The sequence below is a fragment of the Saccopteryx bilineata genome, chromosome 10 (assembly GCF_036850765.1).
Source record: "Saccopteryx bilineata isolate mSacBil1 chromosome 10, mSacBil1_pri_phased_curated, whole genome shotgun sequence".
NCBI lineage: Eukaryota > Metazoa > Chordata > Mammalia > Chiroptera > Emballonuridae > Saccopteryx > Saccopteryx bilineata.
The window spans coordinates 7,662,882-7,678,753 of record NC_089499.1 but is presented as its reverse complement, the minus strand read 5'-3'; the positions used below and the strand labels follow the sequence as shown (position 1 = coordinate 7,678,753).

Here is a 15,872-nt window from a genome sequence, read left to right as displayed (position 1 = left end):
AATGTGCTCCTTTATTCAGACAATCCTGTAAAATGTTTTACAGGCTCTGACGTGAACTTAACATAAAAAGTAGATTCAAGTAAGAAAACACAGTGGAGTGATATAATTGAAGATAAATAATTATTCAAAATCCACAGCATAAGGCAATTTTTGAAGGGTCAAGAGAAGTGGAGCCACTCCACCATCACCATGTGTCTGGGAATTAGAGAACTGGGAAGGGGCTGGGCTCTGCTATTCCAGGTGGCAGGTCCATCGGGACGGTTAAAAGGCTGGGCGATCCACAAGTTCATCCTCTAAAGAGAAAGTGAGGTCGAGCTAAGAAAAGAGCCCCCTGATGATCTCTTGCTCTTTAAGTGGCGGGTCAGGTCATGCCAATCTGCTAGGCTCACACAGCATTCTGTTTCATGATGATAGCATGGCATCTGGCTGTCAGTGGGAACTACCCAATCACTATCCACTGTATGACAGCCCCGTGATCTCAAGTCCCCTAAAAAAAATCTGTGGGACCCTGGCTGGTTGGCTCAGCAGTGGAGTGTTGGCCCGGTATGTGCAAGTCCCGAGTTCAATTCCTGGTGAGAGACACAGGAGAGGCGACCATTTGCTTCTTTACCCCCCTTCTCTCCCTCTCTCTTCCCCTCCTGCAGCCATGGCTCAAACTGTTTGAGCAAACTGGCCCCGGGCACTGAGGACGGCTCCATAGCCTCGCCTCAGGTGCTGGAATGGCTCAGTTGTCAAGCAATGGAGCAGCGGCCCCAGATGGACAGAGCATTGTCCCATTGAGAGCTTGTTGGGTAGATCCTGGTCAGGGTGCCTGTCTCTGCCTTCTCGTTCCGCACTTAAAATAAAAAAAGAATCTATGAAATGACAAAGGGGAGCTTATTAGGGTTAGACACTCAACACTCATTCTCCAAACTCCAGCTCACACTAGGAAATTTCTCCAATCCCCCTCTTCCAGGCAATCCTCCTTTCTGTTCCCATAGGAGCTGAACATACTGTATTGTCATTTGTTTTCTTAACTGTATTCCCCACTCAACTAAATGAGGTCCCCCCAGGGGATTTTTCCAGTTTCCCAGTTTTGACTCTGATGCTGGCAAACGTTCATTCAGTAGACAGTGAAACAGGCCTATGACGTGCCAGTTCTGTGTTTACAAAGACACTTGATTAATTCTGTCCTGAGTCCCCCTCTGGAATGGGAGGCAGACACATGCATTAGCAATTACAATACAGTAAGTGCTCTGTGAGGCTGCCATGGCAGCCAGTGTGGAGGGCATGTCACTCACAGATGCAGGGTGGAGGGACAGAGGAGCGAGGCACAGGGTGGGGAAGGGCCTTGCCAGCAGGGCACACAGGTGGCACAAAGACAGGCCATGACGAAGCCTGCCCCTGGTATGGCATGGCTAGTGCCCAGAGGGTGATGGAGACGAGATGGGAGGCCGGCAGCTCCCATGGTGGAGGACCCATGACGTAAGGGTGCCTCCAAGGGCAGGAAACTGGGTCTAGGAGGGTTTGGGCCTTGGCAGGAGTTACTGAAGCAGCCTCCCTGCCTTCACAGGGTCAGAATGCCTGTTTATTTTTATTTCTTTTAAAGATTTTATTTATTGATGTTGCAGAGAAAAGAGATAGGGATCTGGGGAGCGAGAAGTATTAACTCATAGTTGCTTCACTCTAGCTGTTCATTGGTTTCTTATAGTATGTGCCTGACTGGGCAAGCCCAGGGTTTCGAATCGGCGACCTCAGCGTCCCAGGTCAGCATTTATCCACTGCGCCACCACAGGCCAGCCTAGAATGCCTGTTTAAATGGCAGAACTGGTCTTAGGACAAAAATAAAAATGGGCCATTCTGATAGTTACCAGGCTACTCATCATATAGAATTTACCAGGACTTCGCTTGGACTGACTACTAAGAAACAGCTTAACAAATATAAACAGTTCCATAATATTAAAACTCTTCTGATCTTAAGATTCTACTATTTAGAGATACCAGCATCTCGTATGCAGATAAAAAAGTCAAAATAGCCTGACTGGTGGTGGTGCAGTGGAAAGAGCATCAACCTGCAACTCAGAGGTCCCAGATTCACAGCCTCAAGGCCGCCAGCTTGAGTATAGGCTTACTGACATGATCCGATGGTTGATGGCTTGAGCCCTAGGTTACTGGCTTAAGTAAGGGGTCACTGGCTCAGCTGGAGCCCCCACCCTGGTCAAGGCACATATGAAGAAGCAATCAATAAACAACTAAACTGCCTCTACTACAAGTTGACACTTCTCATATCTCTCCCTTCCTATCTCTCTCCGAAAGAAAAAAAAAAAGTCAAAATAATCAGAAATAGTCTTAATTAAATCCTATTTAGTCCATTACTTAGAAAGTCACTGTTTCCTTTTCTAGTCAATTCATTTAAAAAAAAATTTTTTTCCCCTCCAAAAACCTCATCTGTTTTTCCATAAATTCCCAAGATACCAAATGTTTCCTGGTCACCATTTCTTTTTCTTGTTTTTGGCTTCCTTCCTCATATTTGGCCTTCTCCATAATTCCCTTGGTCCTGTTTGGGCCACATCCACTAGCAATGGTGTCACTTCAGAGGATGTTGCCTCGGGTTCAGCATGGCCATTCTACCTGCCCTTCCCGTTCGCTCCAGAGGGGGGGGCGACTGAGCCAGTGCTGGTCCGAGCAGGGTCTGGCAAAAGGCTCACAGAAATGCAGCACCTAGTTCAAGATGCAAGAAGCTCCTCCTTTCTGGTGTTCAGGCTAAAGAAGACAGGAAATCAAGAAAAGCCTTGAATCAGAGAGCAGGCAGGTAAGAAAGCAAGTCTAAGCGGGAGGACTTGATGCCATCATGTATCCGGAAAGCTGAGGTCTGAGGAGCTGGTGTTTAGACGATTAGTTTAGAATGTGAGGAGCTTCTTTTATTTAACACCACTGCCTGATAATCCTTCAGAAAGGGAAAAGCAAACACGACAGAGGACAGAACACAGCCACAGAAATCAAAAGAGTAGCCACTTACTTTATCTAACTTGCATTATGAAAGGTGGTCAGAGTTCAAAGGTCAAAAGCCATTAGAAACCCCTTACTTACAGCCTCTTTCTCTCTGTCCATGATCGTTTCCAGCTCCTCAAAATGCCGGAGTTTGATCTCTAGTTTCTTCATCTGTGTCTCAACCAGGAGAGCGACCAGAGACTTGATCTTTCTCTCTTCCACGGCAGCCAGGTGCTGAGCACAAAAGATCATACAAATTATTTAAATATTTGTTAAAAAAAAAAAACACCCCAAAATGTCAAAGTTGCTATTCAAAGTGGGGATTATGTAATTAAGACTGTTGCCCTAAATGTCCCTTTTTGTATGTTTCTACCAAACATTTATTTCAATTTAAAATAGCAACTGTCCCCAAGTTTCTGGTCCTTATAGGTATAAATAAGCCCTTTCAATGAATTAAAGGAGTCCCATCCTGTGGCGAACTCCTCCCCCTTCAAAGAGCCCATTGCAAAGACTCATGGACAAGGAGAAGCACGCAGGTGGCCTGGGCACTTCCCCATTTTCTACCCCCTTACTTCCCACACGCACCCAACACTCTCCCCCCCATTAGCCTTCCCTCCTTACAAACTCAGAGTGAAACGTGTACAGAGAGGAGGGGTGAACAAAACTGCACCCCAGGTTTGAGGAGAGGTTCCAGGGCAGGAACAACAAATACAGTGTGGCAGGCAGTTACTCCAGAAGAAGGTCCCATTTGCCCACCACAGAACTGATGATGAGTCCAACTGAAGCTTCTTGCCAACTCAGCCACACAGAGGAAGACACACGTCACCCACAGAGAATGAGGATCCCCTATTTGGCCAAGGCCCTGGTTCCGGGCAAGGGATCGAGCCCATCTTTTCCAGATACCATCCAAGGCTCGTACCAGCAACTTCCCAACACCACTTTGCATTCACTTGTATTATATCTGCTATATTTCTGTGTTTATCTTGCCTCTACACAAGGTTTTGAGAAGTAATGGAGTGCTGGTCTAATCCATATGTGTTTCTTACAGAATCTAGCCGGAGCTATAATCAGGAGGATTTAAATACACGCTTTTGGGAGCAAAACTGATAAACATTTAAAAAAGAATCTCCCTGGCCGGATGGCTCAGTGGTAGAGCGTCGGCCTGGCGTGCAGAAGTCCTGGGTTCGATTACCGGCCAGGGCACACAGGAGAAGCACCCATCTGCTTCTCCACCCCTCCCCCTCTCCTTCCTCTCTCTCTCTTCCCCTCCCGCAGCCAAGGCTCCACTGGAGCAAAGATGGCCCCAGCGCTGGGGATGGCTCCTCGGCCTCTACCCCAGGCGCTAGAGTGGCTCTGGTCGCAACAGAGCAACGTCCCGGAGGGGCAGAGCATTGCCCCCTGGTGGGCGAGCCGGGTGGATCCCGGTTGGGCGCATGCGGGAGTCTGTCTGACTGTCTCTCCCCGTTTCCGGCTTCAGAAAAATACAGGAAAAAAAAAAGAATCTTACTTTTCACTCTTTTATAGTTGAAAAAGAGAAATACAGTCTTATACCACAGACGCATCTGTAGCTACATTCATAAGTGCAAGCAAAAGGTGATGATAAACAGGTTTTGTGAATGAATCTACAGCTATTAATATGTCTGCCTCCCTCAACTCTTTGAGTTACATCAATGACACCAACAGTTTAAGTGAATATTACATGACTCCAAGCCTGCTATCAATGTATAGTGTTATACAATTTATGAGTAAGAAATTTACCCACATGGCATAAAATTGAAAATTTACACCTGACCAGTGGTGGTGCAGTGGATAAAGCATACATCTGGAATGCTGAGGTCGCCGGTTCAAACCCTAGGTTTGCCCAGTCAACGCACATAAGAGAAGCAACGAGTTGATGCTTCCTGCTCCTTACCCCACCCACCACTTTCTTCTCTCTCTAAAATCCGAAACTAAAATCTTTAAAAAAAAGAAAAAGAAAAAAACTTCACAAGGGGCCCTGGCCGGTTGGCTCAGTGGTAAAGCATCGGCCCAGTGTATAAAAGTCCTGGGTTCAATACCAGGTCAGGGCACACAGAAAAAGCAACCATATACTTCTCCACCCCTCCCTTTCCCCCCTAACCCCCCTTTTCCTCCCACAGCCATGGCTCAAATGCTTTGAGAAATTTGGCCCAGGGTGCTGAGGATGGCTTCACAGCATCCCCTCAGGCTCTAAAATAACTTGGTTGCTGAGCAACAAAAGCAGCAGCCCCAGATGGGCAGACCGGCCCAGGTAGGGGGCTTGCCAGGTGGATCCCAGCCAGGACGCATGCAGGAGTCTGTCTCACCGCCTCCCCACTTCTTACGTAATTAAAAAAAAAATTTACAAGGAGGTATTAATTAAAAAGTCTCCTCTTGTCTGACCAGGCGGGGCGCAGTGAATAGAGTGTTTGACTGGGCTGCCCAGGACCCAGGTTCGAGACCCCGAGGTCACCAGCTGGAGCGCAGGTTCAAATGGTTTGAGCAAAAGCTCACCAGCTTGGACCCAGGGTCGCTGGCTCCAACAAGGGGTTACTTGGTTGGCTGAAGGCCCACGGTCAAGGCACATATGAGAAAGCAATCAATGAAAAACTAATGATTGATGCGTCTCATCTCTCTCCATTTCTGTCTGTCTGTTCCTATCTATCCCTCTCTCTGACTCTGTCTCTGTAAAAAAAAAAAAAAAAAAAAAGTCTCCTCTTCACTCCAGACAAATAGCTCAGCTGGTCAGAGTGTTGTCCAGAGGCACAAATGTTGCTGGTTCAGTTCCTGGTCATGGCACATATAGGAACAGATTGATGTTCCTGTCTCTCTAAAATCAATAAAACAAACACTTCAAAAATAAATAAAAATAAAAAAATAAAAAGTCGGCCCTGGCCGGTTGGCTCAGCGGTAGAGCGTCGGCCTAGCGTGCGGAGGACCCGGGTTCGATTCCCGGCCAGGGCACACAGGAGAAGCGCCCATTTGCTTCTCCACCCCTCCGCCGCGCTTTCCTCTCTGTCTCTCTCTTCCCCTCCCACAGCCAAGGCTCCATTGGAGCAAAGATGGCCCGGGCGCTGGGGATGGCTCTGTGGCCTCTGCCTCAGGCGCTAGAGTGGCTCTGGTCGCAACATGGTGACGCCCAGGATGGGCAGAGCGTCGCCCCTGGTGGGCGTGCCGGGTGGATCCCGGTCGGGCGCATGCGGGAGTCTGTCTGACTGTCTCTCCCTGTTTCCAGCTTCAGAAAAATGAAAAAAAAAAAAAAATAATAATAAAATAAAATAAAAAGTCTAGGCCTGGCTAGATAGCTCAGTTGATTAGAGTGTTGTCAGTTTGATCCCCAGTCAGGGCACATACAGGCTCAGATTGATGTTCCCGTCTCTCTCTTTCTCCATTCTCTCTCTAAAATAAATAATTTTTTTAAATAAAAAAAAAAGTCTCCTTTCATTTGTACGGCCTAGCCACCACTCACTCCTCCTCTGGAGATGACTAATGCTCTGAGTTTCTAGATCTATTTTTATGAGTCCGGGACTCCTAGATTTCTACTGCCTTTGGCAGAAAATATTCCATTTTCTTGAAAATTATGCAGAAACTTGGGGACATCCCAAGTAGTAGGAAATAAATATGGCAAAATACTTCCCCTCAAAACTGAAGACCAGGCAGGCCCTGGCCGGTTGGCTCAGCGGTAGAGCATCGGCCTGGCGTGCGGAAGTCCCAGGTTCGATTCCCGGCCAGGGCACACAGGAGAGGCGCCCATCTGCTTCTCCACCCCTCACCCTCTCCTTCCTCTCTGTCTCTCTCTTCCCCTCCCGCAGCGAGGCTCCATTGGAGCAAGGATGGCCCGGGCGCTGGGGATGGCTCCTTGGCCTCTGCCCCGGGTGCTGGAGTGGCTCTGGTCGCGGCAGAGCGACGCCCCGGAGGGGCAGAGCATCGCCCCCTGGTGGGCAGAGCGTCGCCCTTGGTGGGCATGCCGGGTGGATCCTGGTGGGTGCATGCGGGAGTCTGACTGTCTCTCCCCGTTTCCAGCTTCGGAAAAATACAAAAAAAAAACCAACAAAAAACTGAAGATCACAAGATTTCAAACAGAAAGGACCACCAAGTAACAAGAAAAGAAACATTTAAACCAAAACTTGGCCCTGGCTGGTTGGGTCAATGGTAGAGCGTTGTCCCGGAGTGTAGAAGTCCCGGGTTTGATGCCTGCCAGGGCACACAGTAGAAGCGCCCATCTGCTTCTCCACCCTTCCCTCTCTTCTTTCTCTCTGTCTCTCTCTTCCCTCCCGCAGCCAGGGCTCCATTGGAGCAAAGGTGGTCCAGGCGCTGAGGATGGCTCCATGGCCTCTGCCTCAAGCACTAGAATGGCTGCAGCCACAACAGAGCAATGGCCCAGATGGGCAGAGCATTGCTCCCTGGTGGGCATGCCTGGTGGATCCCAGTCGGGCGCATGCAGGAGTCTGTCTGTCTGCCTTTCCCCGTCTTCTCACCTCAGAAAAATAGAAAAATAAAAAGACCACAACTTGAAATATTAGGGGAGCAATGTGTCAAGTATATGAATGTCTAACCTTGGGGTGACCTTGAGAAAAGTGACAGATTTCTTAGCTATGACATCAAAAGCACAAGTGATAAAAGAGAAGATTGACAAATTGAACTTTCAGCTTGAGCACAGGCTCACCAGCTTGAGCATGAGGTAGCCAGCTTGAGCATGGGATCATAGACATGACCCCATGGTCACTGGCTTGAGCAAGGGGTCAGTGCCTTTGCTAGAGCCCTCAGGTCCAGGCACATAAGAGAAGCAATCAATGAATAAAGTGCTACAACTACAAGCTGATGCTTCTCATCTCTCTCCTTTACTGCCTGTCTGCCTTTCTTTCTCTCACAAAAGAAAAGAAAAGAAAAGAAAAGAAAAGAAAAGAAAAGAAAAGAAAGAAAGAAAGAAAGAAAGAAAGAGCAATCCTATGTCTGATGAGACTTGTCCCCAGTGTACAGAAGAACTCATAATTCATGCCTAGGGACGATGTGAAACTGGTAGAGACCCGCAGGACTTCAGACACAGATTGACAACCACCTCAAGACCCTGGCAGATTTGGAAGATGCAGAGGATGGTATTTTAAGGAGTTAGGTTTAAGAAAAGAACAAATTCTGCAAACTCACTTTTCAGGCAATAAAGACTGCTTCAAAATCTCAATAAAAAATTTTGGAAAGTCACATCCAAAGGAGAGGTAATACAGGAGGAGAATGACCAAACTGCCATCTAGATTCATTCAACTCAGTCCCCACTTCTGAATTGTTACCACCACAGAGGAAGACTACAATTGTATGTAGTCTGCAATTGTTAAAACCAAACAACCGCATCTTCTCATCTTTTGCAACAGTTTCTTCTGAAGAGGCCCAGTCCTGTGTACCATCTCCCTTTCTGAATTTTGCTGACTGAATCCTAGTGAACTTGTTAATGTACTGCCTCCTGTATTTCTAGAGCTAGAGGAAAAGCCTCCTTTTTGCTCATTTAACTTCCATGACTAGTCCTATTTTTACTGGGAGGAGATTCTCATCTGGGAGAAGGCGGCAGTCATTTCGTTCATAGAGCAGCACACTTCTCACTATCAAGACTCTAAGAAATTTTACTAATTTATGGATTTAATGGCATACACATATCAGGTCAATCCAGCAGAAGTCAAAGAGGTTCAGAAACAGATTCTTTTTTTTTCATTTTTCTGAAGCTGGAAACAGGGAAAGACAGTCAGACAGACTCCCGCATGCGCCCGACCGGGATCCACCCGGCACGCCCACCAGGGGCGATGCTCTGCCCCCCAGGGGGCGATGCTCTGCCCATCCTGGGCGTCGCCATATTGTGACCAGAGCCACTCTAGCGCCTGAGGCAGAGGCCACAGAGCCATGCCCAGCGCCTGGGCCATCTTTGCTCCAATGGAGCCTTGGCTGCGGGAGGGGAAGAGAGAGACAGAGAGGAAAGCGCGGCGGAGGGGTGGAGAAGCAAATGGGCGCTTCTCCTATGTGCCCTGGCTGGGAATCGAACCCGGGTCCTCCGCACGCTAGGCCGACGCTCTACCGCTGAGCCAACCGGCCAGGGCCAGAAACAGATTCTAAAGGCAAATACAAACCTTTCACAGGGCCTTGAAGTGATTAAATAAATGTTACCGAGTACTAGGCAAAAGTTGTTAACGTATCCAAATACTACCCATGTCTGCTTTAAGAAAAAAATAATCTTAAAAGATGGTAAAAGTGGCCCTGGCCGGTTGGCTCAGTGGTAGAGCGTCGGCCTGGCATGCAGAAGTCCTGGGATCGAGTCCCGGCCAGGGCACACAGGAGAAGCGCCCATTTGCTTCTCCATCCCCCCCTCCTTCTTCTCTGTCTCTCTCTTCCCCTCCCGCAGCCAAGGCTCCATTGGAGCAAAGATGGCCCGGGCGCTGGGGATGGCTCCTTGGCCTCTGCCCCAGGAGCTAGAGTGGCTCTGGTTGCGGCAGAGCGACGCCCCGGAGGGGCAGAGCGTCATCCCTGGTGGGCATGCCAGGTGGATCCCGGTCGGGCGCATGCGGGAGTCTGACTGTCTCTCCCTGTTTCCAGCTTCAGAAAAATACAAAAAAATAAAAAATAAAAAGAAGATGGTAAAAGTAAGACTTAATTGTTGGCATACATATGGGACCGGGGGAAATATGAGGCTCATTAAGAGCTTATTTCAGTCTAGACACCAGGTGTGTTATCTTCCTACTTATTTTACTTCAAATAAGAACGACCAAGAACCACATTATCTCCATTTAATACAAAATGAAAGTGAAGCTTGGAGAAGTTAAGTATCTTGCTGAGGGTTGCAGCTAAGTGAGCTTGGAACCAAACGCAGTTCTGAAGAGCGATTGCCTAGAAAGAAACCGGGCAGTAAGAAAGGCCACACACAGTGACACCAGGACGAGTTGACAACATTTAGAAAATGATGTGTATAAATGTTTTCTTCTTATTCCTGTTATATTTTTTGTTCTGAAATTAGAAACTTAAGCTTGACCAGGCGGTGAGTGTTGGACTGGGATGCCAAGGTCCCAGGCTCGAGACCCCGAGGTCACCAGTTTGAATGCGGGCTCATCTGGTTTGAGCAAAGCTCACCAGATTGGACCCAAGATTGCTGGCTCGAGCAAGGGGTTAATCGGTCTGCTGTACCCCCACGGTCAAGGCACATATGAGAAAGCAATCAATGAACAACTAAGGTACCGCAACGAAGAATTGACATTTCTCATCTCTCTCCCTTCCTGTTTGTCCCTATCTGTCCCTCTCTCTGACTCTCTCTGTCTCTGTGTAACACACACACACACACACAAAATTAGAAACTTAAATCACAATTGCTACACTAAAGGTGCTTAAAAAAAAGTTGTTAGCTGTTGGATTTCAAGTTGTTTTAAAAACATTTTCATTAGAATGAAGAATTTTTAAATCAGATTATATTTCTGGGTTGACTGGCATCACCACTCTCAGCATGGATCTGGACCTGGACCTCCAGCCTTAGCCTGATACTGTGATATGAGACAACAGAATGTCTACTTTGTAAATGGGAGACACATATGCAATCTGTATCTGGAGGGCACACTGTGGTGGGCTAAGGTGGCATGCCTTTCATCTAGAGGTGTGTTCTTTGATGCCCTCACTTTGAATTTGGATAGAACCTCTGACCAGCAGAGTTGGGGAAAAATTACACAGTGCCAGGAAGGGGGTCCAAGCCATAGGCACAAGGCAAGTTCTCCCTCTTATCTCCTGGGACACATTTCTCTTAGTTATAAGCTGTCGTTAAAAGGTCCAACTACTCTGATGCTACCCTAAAGTGAAAAAGCCAATGTACCTGCTTAGACAGTCTGTGGAGACAGTGGCGGCATCTAGCCCCAGGAAGTCTAGATGTCAGGCACCCAAGTGAAGTCACCTCAGCCCTTCACAGGAGCTCAGCCATGCGGTGAGCACTGAGTGAACCTAGCCAGTGCCACATGCAGCAAAATGTTTCAAGCTGAGCTTGCCTGAGTTTTTCACTTGTAAAAATCAAAAGAGATACAGTAAGTGTGGCTTTAACTCTTTGAGTAGTACGAACGTTCATGTACGTCCTCGTGCCTCCTGATCATCCACAGTACAATCGATTTATTTTAAAAATGTGTAAGGCAACATTAAAAAAAGGCAAATGTGGCCCTGGCCGGTTGGCTCAGTGGTAGAGCGTTGGCCTGGTGTGCAGAAGTCCCGGGTTCGATTCCCAGCCAGGGCACACAGGAGAAGCGCCCATCTGCTTCTCCACCCCTCCCCCTCTCCTTCCTCTCTGTCTCTCTCTTCCCCTCCCGCAGCCGAGGCTCCACTGGAACAAGGATGGCCTGGGCGCTGGAGATGGCTCCTCGGCCTCTGCCCCAGGCGCTGGAGTGGCTCTGCTTGCAACAGAGCAACGCCCCGGAGGGGCAGAGCATCACCCCCTGGTGGGCAGAGCCTCGCCCCCTGGTGGGCGTGCCGGGTGGATCCCGGTCGGGCGCATGAGGTAGTCTGTCTGTCTCTCCCCGTTTCCAGCTTTAGAAAAATACAGAAAAAAAAAAGGGCAAATGTATGTTCTTCTTGTTTCCATAAATTGGTTGTCAAACAAATATGATTTTAAGTTAATAAAACTGTAACTGGAACTAATTTCATTCTTTGAAAAAGAAACTCGCTCCCAGGGTCAGCGAGCATGAAAAATTTCACTACTTCAAGGGTAAAAGCCACTAGGTGTGCTACACAGTGATACATAACTGAGCAGGGACACTGCTGGTGCTCAGGCAGCGGGGGCTGGAAAGGTCTGGGAACAGCAGTAACCAGAGCTTCCAAAACCAAGGGCCAGAGACAACCCACCCCCTCACATACTGGCTTTAAAACCTGAGAAGAATGATGAGGTCTCAGAGTGTGCCACAGATGTATGGAATGTAGGACAATCAAAAAATAATCAGGGGCCCTGGCCAGTTGGCTCAGCGGTAGAGCGTCGGCCTGGCGTGCGGGGGACCCGGGTTCGATTCCTGGCCAGGGCACATAGGAGAAGCGCCCATTTGCTTCTCCACCCTCCCCCCTCCTTCCTCTCTGTCTCTCTCTTCCCCTCCCGCAGCCAAGGCTCCATTGGAGCAAAGATGGCCCGGGCGCTGGGGATGGCTCCTCAGCCTCTGCCCCAGGCGCTAGAGTGGCTCTGGTCCTGGCAGAGCGATGCCCCGGAGGGGCAGAGCATCGCTCCCTGGTGGGCGTGCCGGGTGGATCCCGGTCGGGCGCATGCGGGAGTCTGTCTGGCTGTCTCTCCCCGTTTCCAGCTTCAGAGAAATACAAAAAAAAATCAGGGCCTGGCCTGTGGTTGCATAGTGGATAGAGCATTGACTTGGAATGCTGAGGTTGCCGGTTTGAAGCCCTGGCATGCCTGGTCAAAGCACATATGGGAGTTGATGCTTCCTGCTCATCCCCTCTTCTCTGCCTCTCTCTCTCCTCTCTAAAAATGAATAAGTAAAGTCTTTAAAAAAAATCAGTGATAACAAAAAAGTGGAAGTTCCAGTCAAGATAGTGGCATAAGAAAACAAATTAAAGAAAAAAGAAAGTAAACTGGTTGGAAGAGAGTTGAGGTAAATTTCACATGACAAAGCCATTCTAGCTGGTATAATGGAAGCATTTAGTTACATAAGCTGAAGTCAACAGGGTTAACTGTAGGCAAACTGATTAAATAGTCAAATTTCCCCTATGACTTCTCTTCTCAATATCATCAAATAAAAGATGTAGTAGTAATAAATGCAAATATAAATCAATTTTAATCAATGCTTATCTGATAAAGCCTTGTGATTACACTGTACATGAAAATTTGCCATCTCAAGAAAGAATTCTAGGTATTACAGGAAAGGGTAGCATGACCAGGCGGTGGCGCAGTGGATAGAGTATCTGCCTGGGACACTGCGGACCCCCAATTCCAAAGCCCGAGGTCGCCAGCTTGAGCGTGGGCTTACCAGTTTGAGCATGGGACCATACACACGACTGCATGGTCGTTGGCTTGAGCTTAAAGGTCACTGGCTTGAAGCCCAAGGTCACTGGCTTGAGGCCACGGTCGATGTCTTCAGCAAGGGGTCACTGGCTCGATTGTAGTAACCCGGTCAAGGTATGGATGAGAAAGCAATCAATGAACAGCTAAAGTGTTGCAACTATGAGCTGATGCTTTTCATCTCTCTCCCTTCCTGCCTGTCTGTTCCTCTGTCTCTCTCTCTCTCACTTAAAAAAAAAAAAATTCAGCCTGACCGGGCGGTGGCGCAGTGGATAGAGCGTTGGACTGGGATGCAGAGGACCCAAGTTCGAGGCCCCGAGGTCGCCAGCTTGAGCGCGGGCTCATCTGGTTTGAGCAAAAGTTCACCAGCTTGGACCCAAGGTTGCTGGCTCCAGCAAGGGGTTGCTTGGTCTGCTGAAGGCCCGTGGTCAGGGCACATATGAGAGAACAACCAATGAACAACTGTGGTGTTGCAATGCGCAATGAAAAACTGATGATTGATGCTTCTCATCTCTCTCTGTTCCTGTCTGTCTGTCCCTCTCTCTGACTCACTCTCTGTCTCTGTTAAAAAAAAAAAGTGGGGGGAAGGGTAAAAGGTTATTTCTAAGGGTAAAAAAAATCTTTCTGTTGCTCCAGAACTAACACCCACATACCATGAAGATGACCCTGCCCTAGCCATTCTCAAGTATGTAGGAATAGGGTTGGTGATGGTCAAATAAATCTGAAGGAAATGTCTGTGGTCTTAAGAAAATGTGATCTGCCTGACCAGGTGGTGGTGCAGTGAACAGAGCGTCAGACTGGGATGCAGAAGACCCAGGTTCGAGACCCCGAGGTCGCCAGCTTAAGCACGGGCTCATCTGGTTTGAGCAAAAATTCACCAGCTTGGACCCAAGGTCCTAGGCTCCAGCAAGAGGTTACTCGGTCCGCTGAAGGCCCATGGTCAAGGCACATATGAGAAAGCAATCAATGAACAACTAAGGTGTCGCAATGCGCAACGAAAAACTAATGATTGATGCTTCTCATCTCTCTGTTCCTGTTTGTCCCTGTCTATCCCTCACTCTGACTCTCTGTCTCTGTAAAAAAAAAAAAAAAGAAAAAAAGAAAAAAGAAAGAAAATGTGATCTCTGCTATCTTAGAACTGGATCCTATTGCTGCTGAAAAAAGATAGCATGTTTCTGGAGGATCCAGTTTATTCCAGCAAGTTCTGAACTCCTCCTTCAAGCTAAACCTGAGTACCCAGACAGGAGGAACCCGCAGAACCCAGCCCGTGGGGTCCCGGGTAGCAGCTGCCCACCACTCTTCAAGCGGGTCAATTCCCAACCTGTCAGTAGGTGAATGAAAAAAATGGTTATGCTATCATGGTCTCTCGCTGGCAAGCCAGGAAGCAGCCCACCCTGTGTGTTTTGGAGCTCCACTAGAACCTCTAATTACCACTCCATGTCAGAGTGTGACAAACAATTAACATGTATCAAGGAAAACTCTAAATAAAAAAGCTGATTATAGACAGAGAAGAACAAAAAGAGTGTAACAGAAAACTTAGATTGGTTGGATAATTGCACTAATCACAGTAACTTAAGTGAATTCCTTACCCTTTCATTACCATGGAGGATAGAAATGATGATGTGTGCTATGAATGTGTCAGATCCAGCCGCAGTGGCCCTGAACAGTCCGGGTGCGCCAAGTCATGTAGCATGATGTCTGTATCACTTGCACGAATCAGGAGAAAACGTATGTGATTGGAGAATAAAATCTGAGTTCCCCGTTATCAGAAATAGGAGTGATGTAAATAAGAGAAAGTAATAATTCAGTGACCTGGAACGAAAATGTTCTTTGGATACTCGTCCAAACCTTGTATGGGCTAACTAAGGGCCAGGGAAATTAATTCATAAAAGCAGCTTTTCTGCAATGATGGAGTCACACGGCTGTAGCAAGGTGAGTAGAGCACAGAACACAGACATTTGTGCCTGAAGTTGCACACATTAACAGCTATGAGGTCATCATGTTTTCATCAGCTATGAAAACGCCATAAAGAATTCATAAAATTTATGGTAATCTAACATCTCAGTTCCTTCTCTGGCAACTTAAGCAAAGCAACCCACAGTGGAACAGAGAAACAATGGAAAGAAAGAGAGAACCCGGCGCGGTGAGAAGGAAGAGTGTCCAAAACGCCCAGCTGGAGATGAGAGAGGCCGGGGTCTGTCTGGAACTCCAAAGGAACATTTCAGGACGAACAGGCAAGAAATGACCTTTGTGAAGGGAGGAGGGTCCTGATCACAAAAAACCAATGAATTCCAAACTGAAGACCTTGAAATTTGAGCCTGAGAGAGACGGAGGTTATTTAATAAAGTATTGTGCTCGTAAGTATATTTTAAAACTCTTCTGTGTACTATGTGATTCCATTTACATTAAATCAAAACCAGGAGAAACGCACCCATGGTGAGGAAATAGGCCAGCACATACGTGAGGGCAGGCATGGCGCCTGGACAGAAATGCAAGGCGGCTTGTGGAGGGCTGTTCGTGAGGCTTGCCATGGGTGCTTCTTGTGAACCCACAGGGAGGCTCAGTCTGTGAAGAACTCAGGAGCTGTAGATGTGTATATGCACTCGTGTGAGTGTAAGTTATACAGCAGTAAAACATTAAAAAGAGATTAGCCTGACCTGTGGTGGTGCAGTGGATAAAGCGTCGACCTGGAAATGCTGAGGTTGCCGGTTCGAAACCCTGGGCTTGCCTGGTCAAGGCACATATGGGAGTTGATGCTTCCAGCTCCTCCCCCCTTCTCTCTCTCTGTCTCTCCTCTCTGTCTCTCCCTCTCCTCTCTAAAATGAATAATAATAATAATAATATAAAAAAGAGATTACAGTGGCTGAAGGACAGAGAATGGGATGAAGGATACAGGCAACAGATGATG

General features: G+C 47.8%; 1 protein-coding gene across 1 annotated transcript in view; it reads right to left on the bottom strand.

Moving 5' to 3' along the window:
- The window catches only part of SMARCC1 (SWI/SNF related, matrix associated, actin dependent regulator of chromatin subfamily c member 1), a 147,457-nt gene that overhangs the window by 31,417 nt on the left and 100,168 nt on the right, over nt 1-15,872 (bottom strand). The window contains exon 25 of the mRNA XM_066245840.1: nt 3,070-3,204. Within this exon, the coding sequence (XP_066101937.1) occupies nt 3,070-3,204 (135 nt within the window). The remainder of the gene's footprint in view (nt 1-3,069; nt 3,205-15,872) is intronic.